Source organism: Drosophila navojoa, chromosome 5 (assembly GCF_054131105.1).
Source record: "Drosophila navojoa isolate 15081-1374.11 chromosome 5, UAZ_NAV_1.0, whole genome shotgun sequence".
NCBI classification, from domain to species: domain Eukaryota; kingdom Metazoa; phylum Arthropoda; class Insecta; order Diptera; family Drosophilidae; genus Drosophila; species Drosophila navojoa.
The window spans coordinates 15533979-15554538 of NC_142893.1; the positions used below are offsets into that span (position 1 = coordinate 15533979).

A 20560-nucleotide genomic window follows, 5' to 3' on the forward strand; every position below is an offset into this window, starting at 1 on the left:
CGCCGAGCTCAACGACTGAGCGCGACCCAGGCTCTGAATAGAAGGTGCCCTATATAAAGGGCAGCACCGGCAGCATTTCTTCAGTCGCCCAGGCCTGGTGGGGGTCAATCGTACAGTGCAGTAAAGTGAAGTGATCTGAAGTGAAGTGAAGTGATCTGAAGTGAAGTGAAGGCACGTGTGATCAGGAACTACTTAGAAGAAATTCTTCGACTAAATACTTTGAGGAAATAGACTTAGCAGAAATTCTACGAGCAAATAGTTGGAAGAAATTCTTTGAGGAAATTTATAAAGGAAATACTTAGAAGAAATTCTGTGAGGAAATACTTAGAAGAAATGTTTAGAGGAAACACTTAGAAGAAATTCTACTAGTAAATACTTAGAAGTAAATACTTAGAACAAATACTTAGAAGTAATTGTTTGAGGAAATTTAATAAACACACTTAGAAGAAATTCTGCGAGGAAGCACTTCGAAGAAATTATTAAAGGAAACACATAGAATAATTGATCGCCATCAAAAGTTAATTCTCAAGTAATACAGCAAAACTTTATTTACTTTTTATGTAGGGTATCTCTTAGTCTAGCACTTACGAGCCCTCACTTATTATTAAAGCAATATTCAAATTTTATGGCAGCAACGTTAAAAACGTGTAAAAATATTTTGACAGCTGATGTCAAATGTAGAAGACACGTTCAGGCTTCTGAAAGGGCTTAAGAAGAAAATCGATGCAATTTGAGCTGTTTCTAATCAGCTTAGCAGCATACATAAAAACAAATCATTAAAGAGCTTCACCAGGTGTTTTGCATAAAAAGGACATAAATTTAGCACTTAAAGTATGAAAGAATTGTGTTTGCAATTTGAAAATATCAGAAATTGTCAGAGTTTCGCTTGAATAGCGATAAACAGATGAATGGACAGCAACAGGGGCACTCTATACATATATACATATACATATATAAAATCAATTTCCTCTGAGCTTTTCACTTTGTAAGTTCATATTAAATGTCTTCGTAGTTTGCGAAAATTAATGAACTAATTAGCTGCAATCTATTGCCTTGAAAAGGGGGAAACGTTTAATGAAGACTCTGATTCAAAGTTTTCATCAATGATGAGCGTCAAACTGTGGCAATAATTAATTGAATGAAAGTTTGAATCTGGAAACTAACGCAGAGCTGACAAGAGCAATAGAAGCCAATTAAAATTATAGAATATAGAAACATTTATATATAAATATTAGTAAAATATATATAGAAAAATAAAAGAAAATATATATATTTAAGTTCAATCAATGATACAAAATAAATTATTGCAGTGAATAAAATAATGAAAAATTGAAAAAATATATATATAAATATATAATAATAATATAATATAAATACATAATAATATAATATAGAATCAATTTATAATACAAAATAAATTATACGAAATTGTAGTGAACAAAATAATAAAAAAAAATTAAAAATAATATATTAATATATAATAATAATATAATATAAATAATATTAATATAACATAAAATCAATCAATAATACAAAATAAATAATACGAAATTGTAGTGAATAAAATAATAAAAAAATTCAAAAATATATATATATATATAAATATATAATAATATAATATTAATATAACATATAATCAATTAATAATACAAAATAAATTATACGAAATTGTAGTGAATAAAGTAATAAAAAATTTAAAAGAATATATATAAATATATAAAAAAAAAATAAAATATAAATAATAATAATATAACATAACAAACGTAATAAAAAATTAAACAAATATACATATGTATATAATATTAATATAAGACATTTAAATAAATTATACGAGAAACTAAAATATGTGTAAATAATTCAAAATCTATATTTAATAAAATAAACATAAAAATCAATCAAATAACTTAAGTATACAATAAAATATAGATAACAAATAAATTAAGTATACAATAAAATATAGACAAAAATAAATAAATTAATTTAAAAGAAATATGTATGTTTATATGTATTTAAAATAAATAAATAATATAAATAATAATATAATATATGAATATATATTTATATATTAATAATAATATAATTATGTATATATTATTATATTATTATATATTTTATACAAAGTCAAGTCAGTTTATCAAGTAATTAATTAAGTAGATGCATTAACTGTGACATTTATGGAGCGTTAAATGCGATGAAGTAGTTGAGGGGAAAGCAGCAGCCAAATACAATACGCATTGGGCATTAGCCATTGGCCATTAGCCATTGGGCATTGGCTCGCACTCACGTTTCTTATATAAAAGTCGTTTAGCCGAAGGCAGCCGGAAATGTCAGCTGATCACATTAAGCTGGAATGGCATCTGTTGGCCGGAATGGCGAATCTCAGTCGAGTTGAGTCCTGGCAGACGTTGCCCAAATACCAGTTGCCAGATGCTTATCAATCGTGCCGCAGCAGTGTAATTTGCTGTTGCACAAACAACGTGCCACATGCAACATTGCAAAACTCACACGTGCCACACACACACACACGCACACACACACACAGATGCAATAGCAACATGACCTCATAGCCTGAATAAGCGCTGCAATTCGGAATGCTGCAATGCAATGGATGCTACAGGATATTCCTGCTTAAATATATTTCTAAAAAGGACTCGGACTGCAGTCTGATGTAATGGATTACCCTAGTTGATAGAGTGAATGCATATAATATAAAATTATACTCGTATACTCTTTCAGAAAGTGCAAGGAAGGGTATATTAGTTTTCTGTAATGTCCTTTGTAAGGAAGTGTATATTAGTTTTATGTAATGTCTTTGTATGTAGCTAGGAACTTGTTATAAATATATATTCATATACATAAATGTGTACTCTCAGCATAAAAAAGGAATGAGAAATCGGTTCTAGAGGCAATTTAGTTATTTTTTATAGCCTTTACTATAGTATTTATATCATATTTATTTATATAATATTTTACTATGCTATAATAATATATAAATATATACAAATAATATAAGGTATTATTTCATCTATATATATTTTTTTTTTTTTTGTCTTTACTATAGTTATTTATTTGATATTTAATATTTTACTATGCTATAAATACCTTATATTCCATCTATATATGTATTTGTTTTGTCTTTACTATATTTATTTATTTAATATTGAATATATATTATACTATGCTATAAAAAGCTTATATTCCGTCTATAAACCTCATGAAACATGAAGATTTCTTTTTTGAAGTCTTTAAACGAAAATTTGAAATTTGCTTCAGCTTAAAAAGTATTTTTTTTATGTTAAAAAAAGAACAAACAATAAATTTAAATGTTCTATTCCTGATACACAAACAATTTTGTTTAAATTGAAACTTTTTACTTTTTATATACATAAAAAGAGCTTATCTTCATCTTCATCTATGCCAAATAGAGATTTTTTTCTTAATTAAATAGCTTAACACTTTTTTTTAAATGAAAAAAACAAATTTCTTCAATATAAATGTTTTGTTCTTGATATAAATAAACATTTTTTTTTAATTTAAATGTTCTACTCCTTATACACATAAAAGAGCTCATTTCCCTCTCCATCTATGCATAATATAGACTTTTTCTAATTTACATTTAAAACACTTTTACTAAGAATTAAAAAATGTAAAAAAAAAAAAAAAACTGTTTGCAAATGCTGTTAAAATGCCAAAGAAAAATTTTAAGAATTCTAATGTTGTAGTAAGAATTTCGTGTTAAAACGTCAAAAGCACTTTGGGCCTTCTTTTATGTTTACTTTTATCTGCTTCTTTTATGCCCAATAAAATGTCATATAAATCAATTTTATCAGCGCGAGCCGAGACGAAATTGTTTTACATGGGCCGTGGCAAAGGATGCGCAAATTTGACTAAAGTCGAGCCGCATAAATCAGCAGAGCGAAACACGTGCGGACGACCGACCCATGGGCGAAGAAGCATTTGAAGGGTCAGCTGGCTTGGCTCAAGACGCGTATTCATGAGGGTCTCGCTCCCTCACACGAGGCGCTTTAAAAGTTTTGCCAATTCGGGTTTTGGCGCTGCCAAAGTGAATTATGATTCGATTTCGCTTTTCTTATGGCCCCCGAGCAGAAATTGTTAAAACTGAATTAACAGGCGATGCGATGCGATGCTCTTCGTTAATATGTCAATTTTGTCTGTATGTAACACTCAACCCTCTGCCAATCCGTTCGATTGTCAATTTGTCAGTCCTGTTGTGTTGGCCTGGGTATTTACCTATATATACATATATATAAATATATACATATATATATGTTTATCTATTTATAAGTCATTTGTTGTTCATCCGCCCTTCATCAGGTCATTCTTTCACTTTTCTTCTGCTTCTATCTATTCATCCGTTGGCCATTTGTGTGACTCTTTGTCCGCCTGTCCGTCTAGCTGTCTTTTTAGCCTTTCAACCGTCCTTGCCTGGCGCCTTTGTGACTCTCTGACCTTAACTCCCTCCATCCGCTTCAATTTGTCCGTTTGTCCTGTCGTCCGTTCTATCGTCTATTCATATGCATCTTTTCTTTAATCTCGAAAACCAGATGACTTGGTGTTTTGATATTTTTGTGACTCAATCGAGTCTTAACATTTGGGATATTCTAATACCTATATTATATCATCTGTAACACCATTTCAAGCTAGGAAACCAGATGGCCTGTAAGGCACTCTACTCTGAAATATATCATATAAAGAAACCAGATGACCTGTAAGGCACTCTATTCTGAAATATATCATATAAAAAACCAGACCTATAAAGCACTCCATTCTCAAATATATCATATAAATATATCATATAAAGAAACCAGGTGACCTGTAAGACACTCTATTCTGAAATATATCATATAAAGAGATTTCAAATTTTAAACACTCCATTACTTAAATCATATCAATATTATTTCAAGTCATCTATCAATATTTCAATATCAATACATTCTCAGTAATCTATATTAAACCTGTTTTAGTTAATCCGACATGAGCTCATATTAGTTATATGTTATATATTGTAAGAGTTGAATTCATAAAATATTCCATTTATTCTTCCAATGAATGCAGAAGTATCAGAAATTTTCAAGCTTCTAGATCAATATATACTTATATATTTTTTAATTTAATTTATTTATTTTTAAAATTTTATTTTCCTTTTTTTTTAATTTTATTTATCTAATTTTTATTTATTTATTTTTTATAAACCTATATATATTTTTATATATTTATATAAATATTTTTTATAAACATATATATATATTATCATATATTTATATATATATTTCTTATAAACCTATATATATTTTTATATATTTATATATATATTTTTTATAAACCTATATATATTTTTATATATTTATATATATTTTTCTTATAAACCTATATATTTTTATATATTTATATAAATATTTTTTATAAACCTATATATATTTTTATATGTTTATATATATATTTTTTATAAACCTATATATATTTTTATATATTTATATATATATATTTTTTAATATTTCCTTATGTCCTCTAACACACACCTGCCCACCTCTATCCTTTCAGCTACATACTTTCCTTGGCTCTGGCTGATCTGCTGGTTATCTTGACGACAGTTCCATTGGTTTCCACGGTCTACACCTTCGAGTATTGGCCCTGGGGCAGTTTTCTATGCAGCTTGTCGGAGTTCATGAAAGACGTCTCCATAGGAGTTTCGGTCTTCACGCTGACGGCGCTCTCAAGTGATCGATATTTCGCTATAGTCGATCCGCTGCGCAAGTTTCATGCTCATGGTAAGCAAAGAACTAGAACTGGAACTAGATCGATTTCTTTATTGATACAAATCTCTCTTTTAGGAGGAGGACGACGCGCTACGCGCATGACCCTGGCCATAGCTGTATCCATTTGGCTGCTGGCCATCGTCTGCGGCATACCTGCGCTAATTGGCAGCAACTTAAAGGTGAGTGAGAGAGAGAGATTGAGTATAGATGAAATTGTACCAGAGTTTTAATGGGTATATGTGTTTTCTTTTTATGTCCGCAGCCCGTTGGCATCAGCCCGGAGAAATCGATTCTCATCTGTTATCCGTATCCGGATGCTTGGGGCGAGAACTACGCCAAGCTGATGGTCATGCTGCACTTTCTGGTCTACTACGCTATACCTCTGGTCATTATTGCCGCCTTCTACGTCATGATTGCGCTGCATCTGATGTACTCGGCGAGTGTGCCAGGTGAAATGCAGGGCGCCGTGCGACAGGTGAGCTAATGGATTGATTTTAGTTGAGGATGTGTGGGAATAGAAATAAGGAGTGGAATATATATTTGATATACTACTGAAATTCTACATAAAACCGGAACGTTTGCAGAGTATTTTCTAGTCAGTCATAACCAACGAAAGCACTCTGACTGTCTCTATAATCATTTTTTATCCAATCACCATCTGAAATTCGATTAATTCATTCGATAAATAAATGACAGCGATATTTAAGTAAATTATTGAAAACAATTTTCGCAATCTCAATTGAATGTAAATTTCATAATATGGAATAATATTGACTTGCGTTATAAATTCAATATTTTGGATGTTTGTTTGCTGTTTGTTGTTGTTGTTGTTCTGTGAACCCTCTACTACAATATGGCCTTCATCATAACTCACCTTTCGCATAAATAAACGAAATTTAATATTCAATTGAAAATGAATTTGGACTCTAACAGATTTATTATTATTGAATTTGTATATTTTGCAGGTACGGGCGCGTCGCAAAGTCGCCGTGACGGTGTTGGCATTTGTTGTTATCTTTGGCATTTGCTTTCTGCCTTATCACGTCTTCTTTTTATGGTTCTACTATTGGTAAGTGCTGACTTTTATCCAGCATAGCAGCAGCAGTAGCTGGAGCAGGAGCTGGAGCTGGAGCAGGAGCAGCCCCAGCAAAGATGGATGCCAAGGGGATTCGGGCAATGTAGTGCTCTCGACCATCCATTGAACGGCACTCAGTCATGCAGATAACGTTGCCTGCACACACACACCCTCACACACACACACACACTCACACGGCGTATGAGTAATGCCGGAACAGCCATTGGCGTTGACCCTTGGCTCTCTGGTCAATCAATTTTCGAGTTGACGCCGGATTATGTCTCCATTAGTTCCATGCATACATCTTGATACATACATACATACATACACACATATATATATTGTTTTCTTTTCCGGTTTACAGGCCGACAGCACAACAGGATTATAATACGTTCTGGCATGTATTGCGCATCTTTGGCTTTTGCATGTCGTTCGCCAACAGCTGTGCCAATCCGGTGGCTCTCTACTTTGTGAGCGGGGCGTTTCGCAAGCATTTCAATAGGTATTTGTTCATACACATCACTGCAGCAGAATAAGAGCTTAATAACAATAATCGATAAACCGTTTATCGATAGCATAAAAATGTAATCACTGTTACTGTAAGCGTAAGCCTAACCTACAATTTCTCTCTAACTCTAACACAGCAACAATAACGAATCATAAAACACTTGATAAACTCTTTCTGTTTGCTACTCTCTCGCTGTCTCTCTCTGCCTCTCTCTTTCACTCTCTCACATGTCCATCATATATCATAACACAACAGTTGGGATTGTGCCTGAAAGTTTTGGCTGAGTTTTGATTGTGATTCTGATGGAAGTTTTTTTGTTTGTTTGTTTACGTTTTGTCCATTGCCAGACATCAAATGAGTTTTTTACGGCCACGTGCAAAGATATATTTTAATAGCATTTTCGATGGAGAACAAAACAAATATGTAAAGTTGGAGAATATATCTGTAAATAAAACAAATTAATATTTAAAATTGAACTAGATATAATTTGTATATACATACATATTTATTATATATATATGTATTTATGATTAAACTCTTTCTTAATAAAAAAAATAATATAAATATAATATAATATAATATAATATAGTTATAATATAATTATAATATCTAAAAATTTTTTTTTTTAATATTTTATATTAGCTGTCAAATATTCAAATAAATCAAATGTATTTTTTATGTCTATACAAATTAATTTTATAATTTTTTTAAATATATTTTTTGAGCTGTAAAATTATTGTTATAATTTTTAAAATATATTTTATTATATTCTAAAGCAATACAAAAAATTATAACCCGGATTCCACATTTTTAAGGGGTTCATGGCATAAAAATAATAAATATAAATAATATATATTAAAAAATATAAATATTAACATCATATTTTATTAAAATTTTGTATCTATATTAATATTTAGAATCTTCTAAAAAAATAAAAAAAAAATAAAAACAATATATTAATAATTGTAAATTTCTGTCTTCTAAAAATAAAATATAGTTTAAAAATTTAAAAAACAAAAAATATTGTAAAATACGAATCATTTTACAAATTAAAAATATATTAATTTTTTTAAATGTATTAAAATATTATTAAAAAAGCATAAAAATAAAAATTAAAATATATATAATCAATTCTTTAAAATATGACAGAAAATAATTAAAATATGTATTATTATATCAAAATATATTTGATAATTTTTTTAACTATATATAAGTATTAAATATATATTAGACATAAGATACTTCCACACAATTTCAATCAGAACTCACACCCGATTTTCCGGCACATTTGAAGCACTCGTACTTGAATCGTAATTGTAATTTAATATATATATATATTGTTTGTTCTTGTTTGCTTGGCTTTCATTGCATGCCTGCCCCCCACCCCGTCCGTTTGGCCAAATGTCTTACGCAACCAGATATCTGTTTTGTCGTGGCATAAGTGGACGTCGCAAGAAGCGTAATCAGCACAACGACACCTTTTGCATGCATCGCAATACCTCGCTGACCAGCACCGCCTCGAAGCGTTATCAGTCGCGTCACTCCTGCTATCAGAGCACAACGTTGCGCAGGTGAGTTAAAGTCTCTGGGTCTGAGCCCGAGCCCGAGTAGAGAAGGCGGGGTCATTACATCTTCTAACCTCCCCCACCCCTCACTGCACCCAGTAGCTGTCGCTTGCAGGAGACGACGATTACGACACTGCCCAATGGAGCCTCCAATATGGCCGCGCCCCCAATTGAGACAGCCGGCTACGAGTTTACGCCCCTCAGCGCATTCGGTCCAGCCAAGGGCGTCGCGCAGCTGTCGCACCGGCTGCAGGAGTCGCCATTAAACTAAGTTCAGTTCGACGTCCCCACGGAGTATACAGGAAATATTATGGAGTAGCAGCAGAAACTACAAACTTTACAGAAATCAACTCCAGGTTAGGAAAATTGCGGGCTGGTGAAAAGCTTGTACTTAAGCTAAGCTCTTGTTTAAAGTTTTTTAATGTGGATAAGTTACAAGCTCGTGTGATTGTTACAGAATGAGAAACGAAATATTATATAAAAAAAAAAATGTATATATAAAGTTTGTCTCTTAGCGTAACTGAAATTATTTTAATCTAAACTAAAACATATGTAAAGAAAAACCAAAGAAAATCTCAAACACAACGAAAACGCTAACCAAATCAGCACTTAAAGGCTCTCCAGAGAGTTGACACTATAAACTTGGCCAAATTGCTTTGGCGCAAACGAAAACGATTTCAGGAACGGCCCAACACAAGCTAGATGACTTTTAGTTTCATGAAGCTTGTTTTTGTTGTTGCATAAAATGAATGGAATTTAATGTGTTTTTCATGTCTAGTCGTTTAGGCCGCTGTCCGTCGGCTTTAAGCTAATCAAAATAGTTTTATTCTAGTGTTTACAATAAGATTTCGCGCTTAAGACTTTAAACAAAAACAAATCAATTGTAAATTCATTTGTTGCCCTTGTACATTGACCAATTATTATAGATTTAGGCATGTAAATATATCTAACTATTTATATATGTATGTATGTATGTATCTATTGTATATTTATAGAATTTATTTGATTGTTGCAAATAAATGTAAAATTCGTGTGAAATTTGCATTATCAATGGCAATGGCAAAAAGTGTTGCCTACTTTTGAGCGCTCGCCATTTTGAATGGGAAATTTTATCGATAAAGTTTAAGGCTTTAACTTTAAACGTAAAGCGACCTGAAAATTCATAAAAACGAATAGCGGATATGGGAGCGTCCAAAGTTGCCAGTTTTGGGTCGAGTTTGTGGCTAAGCTGGCTGAGTTGGAGCTGGTTGGGGCTCAGTTGGGGGCTGTATAGATAAGCGGCAGAGTGATTAATTCGCTTTGGCGGGCACAAACAAGGTGCGGGCTGGCTTTTAAGCAGTGTTTGCTGAGACTACAACTCGATTTCCGGCCAATGCCAAGCGACTTTGACTTCTCAATTAGGTTAAATCAACTTTAATGCAGCGACAGTCAAACATGAATGAAAACAGTTGCCACAGGGGCACATCAGCAAAATCAACAGCAGCAACTCAGCAGCATCAGCATCATCATCATTATGAATATTCAGTCATTTCACTTTTCGCTTGGCAACCGACAAATGTCACATTTTTGCTCAACTTATTAAAAAAAAAAGAAATGAATAAATCTGACTGTCGCTTGGCTGAGCTGCGAGCCAAGTTGTCATCAGGTTCGCGTCGAGTGGCTTATCTTCTTGGCCCTATCAGCTGTCCCCAAATTGTGACTGACTTATTTTTATGGCTTGCGGTCTTGAATTTCAATTCTATTTTTGCTCATTTTCGGTTGCTATCTATTAATTCTGGTTCTCCACAATTGTCCTGTAATTGCATGTTACGTGCGAGGCGCTACTCGAATTTTCTGCAAACTCTAATTAGCTGCCCAAGTGGCTATCAAATTTGCAAATCAAATTTAATTAACCAAATTATCTGACGCAGCAGTTAAAGCTGAAATTCTGGCTCAATATAATCACCAACATTATTACTTTACTAATAATTCCTTAAGCTTTAAATTGGTAAAGACGAAATTCAAGTTATTGCAGCAATTCGTTCAGAAAATTTAATATATATTATTTTTCATTGTGTCTAATTATTAAACACAAATTTATTTTTATCCAACACACGAACTCTATTCATTGATATAAATTAATTTCATAAAACAATTTCATTTAAATTATTAAAGCAAACGTCAATTCTTATTGGCAAAGCTCAACTGCAATTGGTTAAAGTCCAAGAATTCCAATATGCACACATTTAACAGCTTCCATTCTAATTAGAATTCTGTTAATAGCAGCGTTAGCCTTTGCGCTTGTATGTTATTTATCACAGCTGCTGCTAAAGCTTAGCAGACAAAGCGTGGCGTTGTGGATGTGTTGTTGGCTTCTCATGCAGTATGGTTGAGTTAGACTGGAGTTCGAATCCTGTCAAGTGAAATGGTTTTTCCAAGAACAAACACAATGCTTTTAAATTTAATATTATATTTTCTAAATTTAGTAAATATATAAAAACATGTGTATCTATAATTACTTGCTTGATTATAGACTTTCCATTCAAATAAGTATAAAAGCTTACTCACTCCCTCAGACACTATATAAATATATAAACAAACACCTCGAAATTCCTATGAAAATATTAACCGGCACGTGGCAAATTTCGAGGATCGTTTTCTAGCTCAATTTAATTTAATATATTTCAAAGGTAATTCGATAACCTTAAGAAACTTAAAAATCTCGTTTTGATTTTTTTTATCTTTTGGGTTTCTGTGAACTTTGTCATGCACTTATAAATTTCTGCGAAACCTCAACTAAACCCAAAGCGATTACCTAGGCAATGCGAGAGCAATGGGGCACTTTGAAGCTATTGTTGCTGCTGCCCCTTTGTATCACGTTGGCGGCTTTTGTGGTGACATTGATTTGGCATTAGAGACGCGAGTCAGGGCATGAAAACAGGTGGGAAATTAAGTGAATTTCCATTAAGATGAAATATTTGCAATGCATTTAATTATTAAGTTCGCATTCGAGAGACCATTAATATTCATTTAAGGAAAGCGCCAATTGAGTCGACACTTAAAACCGCAATAACAACAACAGTTAGGGAAGCCATAACGGGAAAACAATAACAAATGGCAAGCAAACAAATAAAACACACACACATTCACACGCACACACAGGCACACACTGGCACAATAATAATAATAATAATGGCAAGCTGCAGAGGCGCATTAAACATATGTGTGGGCTTAGTGTGCGAGAGAGAGAGAGGGAGAGGGCTAGAACTCGCTGTCGGTGTGAGTCCAAGTGTAGCAAATAAAATAAAACGATTTGAGACGCACAGCGCAAATGTAAATACAAAAAACCGCAAGGTGTAAAGCAGACTGTGAAAAGAAGTTCGTCGAGTGGAAAGAGTGGAGGGAGTGGGAGCGTGAGAGGCTGAGGCTGTTGTAACGGTAGAGAAGATAGGTAGTGTGAGCGGGAGAGGGAGAGGGAGAGCAGCAGAAACAGAAACAGAAACAGAAGCCGATGAGGAGTTGCTAATCGTAAATTGCTTTAAGCAGCAGGCAAGCGTACAGCAGCCAGAGCAGTGAGGGAGAGAGACAGAGAAAAGTAGGCAGCTTAATCTAGAACACACACACATATACACTCACGCATACACGGAGGCACAGTCATTCATCTGGAGTCGCATTAACGACATAAAAATTGGCACTCAATAAGCGTGAGGGCACTTTTGGAACGAAGAAAATACACAGACACAGAGAGTCACACACACATACACATATATACACAGAGTTCACACACACACTTGTATTTAACGTGTGCCAGAGTTTAGGCACGTAGTCCCGTTAGCTCGCCTGCTGACGACATCGTCGAACGGCATCCCCAACGCCTGTCGCCAAGACAACGCCCCGCCGCTGCCGCTGCCGCTGCCACTTCTTCTGCCGCTACCTCTGCCGCTACCTCTGCCGCTGCCGCTGACTCTGTCTCTGCCTCTAGCGCTGCCGCCTCTGACAGCTGGCTATGAATTTTAAATATATCTCTATAAATACCTATGAAGAGACACAAATAAATACATTACGTTCGGCACGTCACTCCACTGGAATTATTGAGATTGGACAAACACTTAACGGTATTCGAATATTACATTGCCCGCCCCATATAGCTCCATATTGCAACACTTTATCAATGAGCGAGAGAGCATTAGAGCTGACAAATCTAACAATAAGAGAATTATCTTTAAATATGAATTTTGAGCTCTCGTTGAACTGCTGTCATTTATTGCGTTCATTTCGTGGTAAGTGGACTTTGTTTTTAGTAAGTAAGTTAGTTAGTAAGTTAAGTTAGTACGTAAGTAAGTTATTTATTTTATTTATTTTTTTATATAAAGCTCTTAACTATCCTCTCATTGGTTTGTTATATTTTATTATATTACCACTACGTCTTTAAATTATTGTTAATGTAGAGAATGTTTGTGTTCTATATAAGAATCACATTGTTAATATATACAGGGTATACTTAATAAGTTTATTTTATTTTAAGGTAACAAATATTCATGTTAAGCGTAACAAATATTCATGTATTATTAGCCTAATAAAATTAATCAGGACAATTCGATAATATATATATACTCTAATATGTATAGACAATAGCAGAGAGTATGTAAAGCTCCTTTTTGTTTGTAATATAATATATAGAGCATAGCAGAGAATATGTAGAACACTTCTTATTTGGCAATGTAATATATTTACAGGGTATACCAACTGATCTTCTTGGACTATGATAATGTGATGAAGTGGGAAATATTCCACTTTATATAATAATAATATATATAATTTTATAATATATTATAAATATAAAATACATTTAATATTGAATAATCAGTCGAAATCTTTCTTAAATCCATTAAGTTTACTTACCTTTTTGGATCTCTCAATAGGCCAATATACATGTGTCACAAATATCAATTAAGCCCACTCGATAAATCTTTATCCCCGGATACCTCTTGCCCATTCACAGTAGCAATTCACAATTCAACACGCTCTACCCTAAGGCTGCTCCAGCATCACGCACAGTGCCGGGAAGAAAAAAAAAACAACAAAGGTAAGGAAAATCATCACCTGCTGACTTGCCATATATATTAAGCTGAAATAACACTCCTTTGGCCACGCCCATCTCTGTCCTGCTGCACAGTCAAACACACACACTTTATGATAAACCCAGGGCACACACACACACACACACACACACACGCAGATATTGCTTCTGCTCGGCTTCGAGTTCGAGTCTATTTTAAGCATTTAGAACTTTATTGCCCCTTGGCCAAAAGTAGCCCAAGTGACCAGCCCCACCTTGGCCCCAATGTTCGGGTTGGCTTGGCTTAGCCAGATTGCCACTGACATAGCGGAAGGCGGCCAATGGGGGGGCGGCAATCACAGTGGGCGGCCGTGGACACAACGGGAGGCTGAGACTGTAGCTGTCCCGTGTGGCTGTAGGCGGCGGCTTCTGCTGTACCTAATTGCAGAGAGTTCGGCAGCGGGAAAAGACAGCCAAAAGACAGCCAAAAGGCCGCCAAAAGACAGTCAAATGGGGACATCGAGCATACGCCTCGTGTGACAAGGGCTGACAGTAATTAAGCCAAGGCACAAGAGCAGACGCGTGCCAGCTGACAAATGGTGCGATTCTGGCCGGGAGATAATTATTTAAATGAGGTGCATTCGAACGAGTTAAGCCTGTGCCAGGCACGGGGAAAACTCGCCCACCCCCCCCCCCCCCCCCCCACACACACACACACACACAAATAAGTTGGAAAATTTCATATAAACTCCTTTACACCAAATTCGAGGCAGTTATCAAAATGCGAATTTGAGGTTGATTGCGTTTATTGCTTTAGTACAGCCACAAATATAAATAAAAAGCGGATGGGCAGCCAGAAGAGGAAGCTGAGGAAGCAGAGCAAAAACTTTAGAGAGCATATAAAAATAGAGGCTCGTATAAGTTGGCGACCCGCATCAGAGCCAAAGCGGCAAATGGGCAAAGCTCTGGGCACTCATAAATGTAGATACCAGAACAAGCATATAGCGCACACACACACACACACACACACACACACTGGCACTTTCATGCCGAAACATGAATTTGAATTCGTTAAACAATAAAATGAACATTCGCCTGGATTGTCACAGAGTCAAGATTAGTGGGCACAGAACTAAACGAGAAACCATTCCGAAAATTAAGTGCTCCTCACATTTTTTACAACGCCCATAAAATCCGGAAGCAAAAAGCGCCGCAAATTGTCCAAATCAAAGGCCAAGTCCGAAAAATTGTTAAAGTATTATAGGGCTTACATAAATGAGGGCATGGTAATGTATCTATTTATTTATATTAGTTTTTAGTTTCATGTGCTAAATTTAGGATTTATTTCAAATTGCATTTTTTACACATATTAAAACAAGAAAATATTTATTCCCAATTTCATTAAATTTTAGCAGCACTTTTATTTATTTTTTATGAATATTTTTATTTATAATTTATTTCTGTATAATTATTATATATCTATCAATTTTGCTTATAATATATAATATATAATTTATTTATTTAGTTTATTATTTTTAATATATATAATTATTTTATTTTACATATCGTTTAATTCTATTTGAATTTTTGAATATATATTTTCAAATTTGATTTAATAAACTTTTTATAGCATATATATATTTTCATTTATTTGTATTAAATAATAAAAAAAAATTAAAATTGGTAAAATAAATAAAATGATATATTTGTCAATTTTTTTTGTTTATTTAAAAAATAAAATGATAATAAGTAGTAAAATAAATAATAAATAAATATAAGGTATAATTTTAATTTAAATAGAAATTTAGTTCAATTCAATTCAATATATACTTTATTTCCAAATTATTACATGTTGCTTAAAGCTAGCTTATTTTTTCTTTATACAGAGTTTAGACTTATTTAATGTCTGTGCAGCAAAAATAAATGATATACATTGGAATTTTATTTATTCATAAAATTATAAAAAAAAATAAATTTGAATAGAAATGTTGAAATGATGAATTTAATTATTTATTTATTTTTTTTTTATGGAAATTTAATTTTTTATTTTTAACTTACTTTGATTAACAAGTAAAATATAAATAAAGTGAAAATATATTTATTTATTGTTTAATTTATTCAAAACTTTAACTAACTAACTTTCTAAGCTGGGGATTACCCTATCTGAAAATAAGCTAAGGATAGTTATTTATAAGCAGTGTAATATTATCACAGCTCATCTCAAAAGACTTTAAGTCTGTCATAGATTTTACTGAATGCTTTCGAAGCAATTATCGCATTCATAAAAGCACTTCTAAGGGCTCTAGGCTTTATATGATTTAGCTGTAGTTTCTGACAGTCCCTAAAAATAATCTTTTCACTTATACTTTCACTTCCTAGTTTCATCACTCTCCTATGTAATTTCAAACAAGTCAAAAAACTCGTTCTACTGTAATACCAAAAACTCTAACTGTTTTAATACAAAGCCTAAAGGCTAAACACTTTGAATATAGCTCGCCGAAATTGGAATGACAAGTCGAGAAATTCTCTGACACTTGTTTAATTAATTTCAAATCCGAGGCATCATACCCTTGGTCGAAATCGAGAGCCCCAAAAGTTTATTTCTTTAGGCAAATTTGCTTTCGGTCTTAGGCAAAGGAAAAATGTTGATAGAATAACTGTTGTTTTTTGTTTTGCTTTAAGCCTTATGCGCATCGACGGTTTTATTCGATTGTGTGTGCATTGAGGATAAACAGGAAATGGATGCGAAAAACCCTTTTCAATCAAATTACTAGCCATCAGCGAGATGTTCAATCATTTTTATTATACATAAATTTTTGGGCTACAAATGGGTTAGATTGTTTGTGTGACAATTGTTAAGAGTAAAAGAGACAGATGGACGGAAGGCGACTGTCATGTCTACCTTTTTCTATTGTTTCTCTCCCTATATCTCTTTTTCTATTATTCATTTTTTCATTTCTTCTCTCCCTATATCTCTTTTTCTATTATTCATAGGCAAACAAAATTGTTTGTATCCCCCGAAGAAATTTAGAAAACTTGTAAAATATGTTGATATAGGGTATTTGCAGGTCGAGCTCTTTCTAAATAATGGATTCTGTCATAACTGAAACGAGCACATATTGCACTACTTTCCGAGCACATGTCTGTCTACAATGTGACTAAACTGACAGTTGAAACAAATTGGCGAAAAGCCTTCGAGATTTTCCTAGACAAAATGCTTCACTGAACACCTAAATAAATATCTTGGGGCAAAAAAAATGACATGATATGAAAATAGATACAGGAATGCATGCATATATACAACAAAAGAAATTTAAATCAAATAAATTATAAAAGTATTTAACTTAAATTGATTAAATTGTACAAAATAATAAATAATATATAGAGCCTCATTTATTTAATTAAATTGTAATATATATATAGCCTAATTTATTTAATTAAATTGTAAAAAATATTGAATAATGTACAGAGCTGAATTTATTTAAAAATTTACTTTAATGTATATATCAAATATATATTTATATATTTTATTAAAAAATATAATAATTTTAAAAATTAAATATGACTTGAAGAAAAAAATATATTTTATAATTTTTATAAAAATTGTTAAATTATTAATAAGTTAATTATATTATTAATTATTAATAATTAATAAAAAAAATATTTAATATTTAATATAACATAATATTTAAATATCATAAAAATATAAAAACAATTCAACAAATTAGAAATTGCAAAATTAAGTATACAAAATATATAGAATTCAATTAAATTGCATTAAATATAAAATAAATTATAAGTAAAATGAAATGTAAATATATAAATAATGCTATTATAAAATAAAATCTGTATATACTAATTTAAAAATAATTTACAAACACAATAAAGACCATCCAGCCGAAGGCCCCTGCTGCCAGTGCTTAGCCTTAAGTTAGAGTTAATTTTATATTAATTGTAACTTCTTAATTATTATAATAATAAAATTAATTTTAATATAATTTAATTAATAGGCCAATTTTTATTTATTTCTAATATTCAGTGCATTTTTTTTGAATGCTCTAAAAATTTAATAACATTTAAAACCATAAATGTACATTATACAGAATATGTATGTATATATAAATGCCGACTTTTAAACTCCAACCACATGTTTATTTATAGATCTTTATCACTTGGGAGCTGTGCATCTTAAGTCGACAATGTGGTTTTAGCAACCTTAAACTTTGCTCCAGCTTTTGCAGCTTGTGGCTCGAATGCATCTTTGAGTGCACATTAACAGTTACGTTTCACTTTAAACTGTTAACTGTAAACTGTAGCCCCAACATCATTCCCTGGCTGACGCGGATGCTGCGCATATGACAAGGCAAGATACTGGACAATTGGCTACTTTGTTGTTGTTGTTGTTGTTGTTGTTGCTGCCAGAAAGCCCGGCTAAGCTGGGCCAACGATTAATGTGAATAGACAGAGGACAGACGACAACTGAATGAGGTCTAGAAACCATTTGAAGCGATAGCAATACCCTCGAGTCAACACTTTGTCACTATGGGCAAGAGGGGCGAGAAATGGGGCAGAATATCGTTAAATAAGTGAGTGATAAGGGATTCATTAGGTTAGGTAGGATAATCTATTAATGAAATTGCATTATTTATATTAAAGATTGAGAAATATTTAAAGAAAATTGAACAAAATTTCACAATATCTAATTTTTGCTTAATATAAAATAGACTCAGCCCATAGTAAGTGAGATGCATGTAAGACTGAGCTTAAAACTACATGCATGTATGTATGTACATATGATATGATATATTTATAATATAATATCTATTGATATATTTATAAATATGTGAATATATATATATAGATAAATATTATAAATATACTTAATACTTGCTTATATAATTCAACCGTTTCAGCTTAAGCGAAAGTTTTCTAGTTCCTTCGAATTGTCAATCCACTAACCAAAGCTATGCGGAAATTATTTGCCATGAATTTATTTATTCACTCAAACTAAATTCGAGATTCGGCTATGGCTTCAATGATGACAACTCAAAAGCGTTTACACAACTTTTCCAGCTGTTGGCCAAGTTTTCTTTGGTGGAGTTGCCGTTACACTCGATTGCATGCAAAAATAATGACAAATTATCTCCATCCGAAGCATATCTAGCAGCCCCAGGGAGTGTTTAGTACGTGTTGCTAGACCACTTTTTAGCACATTCCGAATGGCAGCAGAGTTATGAACATTTCTGTGGCATACTTATTCGGGCACATTTTATGAACATGTAAATGGAATATTTGAGCCAAGTTTTACAGCACGCCATTCGCACTGAATGCCAGCAACTGAATATTTCAAACTTGGCAATGAAATATGAATAAATATGAATTCATTTGTTAAATGAGCATATAATTATGCTGTGAATAAAACTGGAATATATTCATTTATAAGTATTTTTTTTTTCTGTATATTTTTAGTTGTTATATCATCAAGTCATATTTTGGAATATGCTAACCTTGAAACTCTTTTTGAATTTGTTAAAAAGTCTGCGAAAAGCTGAGCATAAGTTAGAGCGAGATGGATAGATCAAATGCAGGACAGCTGCTCAGTGAAGTCAAATCCAATTGGGATTCATATTCCAATTGGGGAATACTGAGTATAGTGTCCGAGGAGCAAGTGTCTAAGTTAGAGCGAGAAAGGGAGAGGAAATGATGCGGCGCTGCTGCATAAATTCAAATCAGAGTCCAGAACAGAGTAAATATGTCAAAGTTAAAGTTAGAGCGAGAGGGAGAGAGAAGCTTAAACTGTTATGGGAATTCGAATTCGAATATGTAAATATTAGGATTCTAGTTTAGTATAATATGAAATCTGTTTTGATAAATCCCATTAGCCTCGAAAGTAACATAAGAAGATAAAAAATATTTTGTAAACATATATTTTTAGCAACTCTCTCTTTGAAGGCTTTAGAAAATTGAATGGTTGCTCTACTGCTTATATTGTAACTAGGTTAGACTTCATACATGTATGTACATATGTGTGTATTTATGTAAATAAGTTTTGTATGTAGGTATGCGTTTATGCATGTGTGTGTTTATGTTTGCATAGGGAGCGCTGAATGTCAAAGAGTAAAGAGACTTTCAAGGAGCTTGAGTTGCCCAAAATTCAAGCACAAACACATTGAGATTCACGCACACAAACACACACATACACATATATATATTATACAGCATCACACACAATTACTCATAGAAAAAAGCGCAACTGTCTAGGTCAAAAGCATGCACGAAATAAATCGGTTTTTTTAATACCCTAAGCGCAATTGCAAAAGGGTATGATGCTTTTTTGCTAATACGTGTAACAGGAGGAGTAATAAATTCAATATCAAACTGACTCAGTTTAGACATGATTAGCATTTCTTCCATCTGTGAAGAATAATCTATTTAATAAAAAAAATATATACATATATTGTATTAAAATATATTAAAATGAATATACAACAAAACATATGCATATAATTATCATCACCAATTATCATCCCGATCGTACATATATCTAATTAAATCAGCAGCTCGAGACAGTGCATTAGGGTATATTCTAGTCGACTT

At 32.5% G+C, this 20560-nt stretch overlaps 1 protein-coding gene across 1 annotated transcript in view; it reads left to right on the forward strand.

Annotated features, from left to right (window-relative positions):
* CCHa1-R (CCHamide-1 receptor) overlaps positions 1 to 9867 on the forward strand; it is a 33550-nt gene extending 23683 nt beyond the window's left edge. Inside the window, exons 3-9 of the mRNA XM_089262159.1 lie at positions 5563 to 5789; positions 5853 to 5956; positions 6040 to 6252; positions 6743 to 6846; positions 7217 to 7354; positions 8779 to 8931; positions 9025 to 9867. Of these exons, the coding sequence (XP_089118285.1) occupies positions 5563 to 5789; positions 5853 to 5956; positions 6040 to 6252; positions 6743 to 6846; positions 7217 to 7354; positions 8779 to 8931; positions 9025 to 9196 (1111 nt within the window). The 3' untranslated portion in view covers positions 9197 to 9867. The remainder of the gene's footprint in view (positions 1 to 5562; positions 5790 to 5852; positions 5957 to 6039; positions 6253 to 6742; positions 6847 to 7216; positions 7355 to 8778; positions 8932 to 9024) is intronic.
* Positions 9868 to 20560: the final 10693 nt, after the last annotated feature.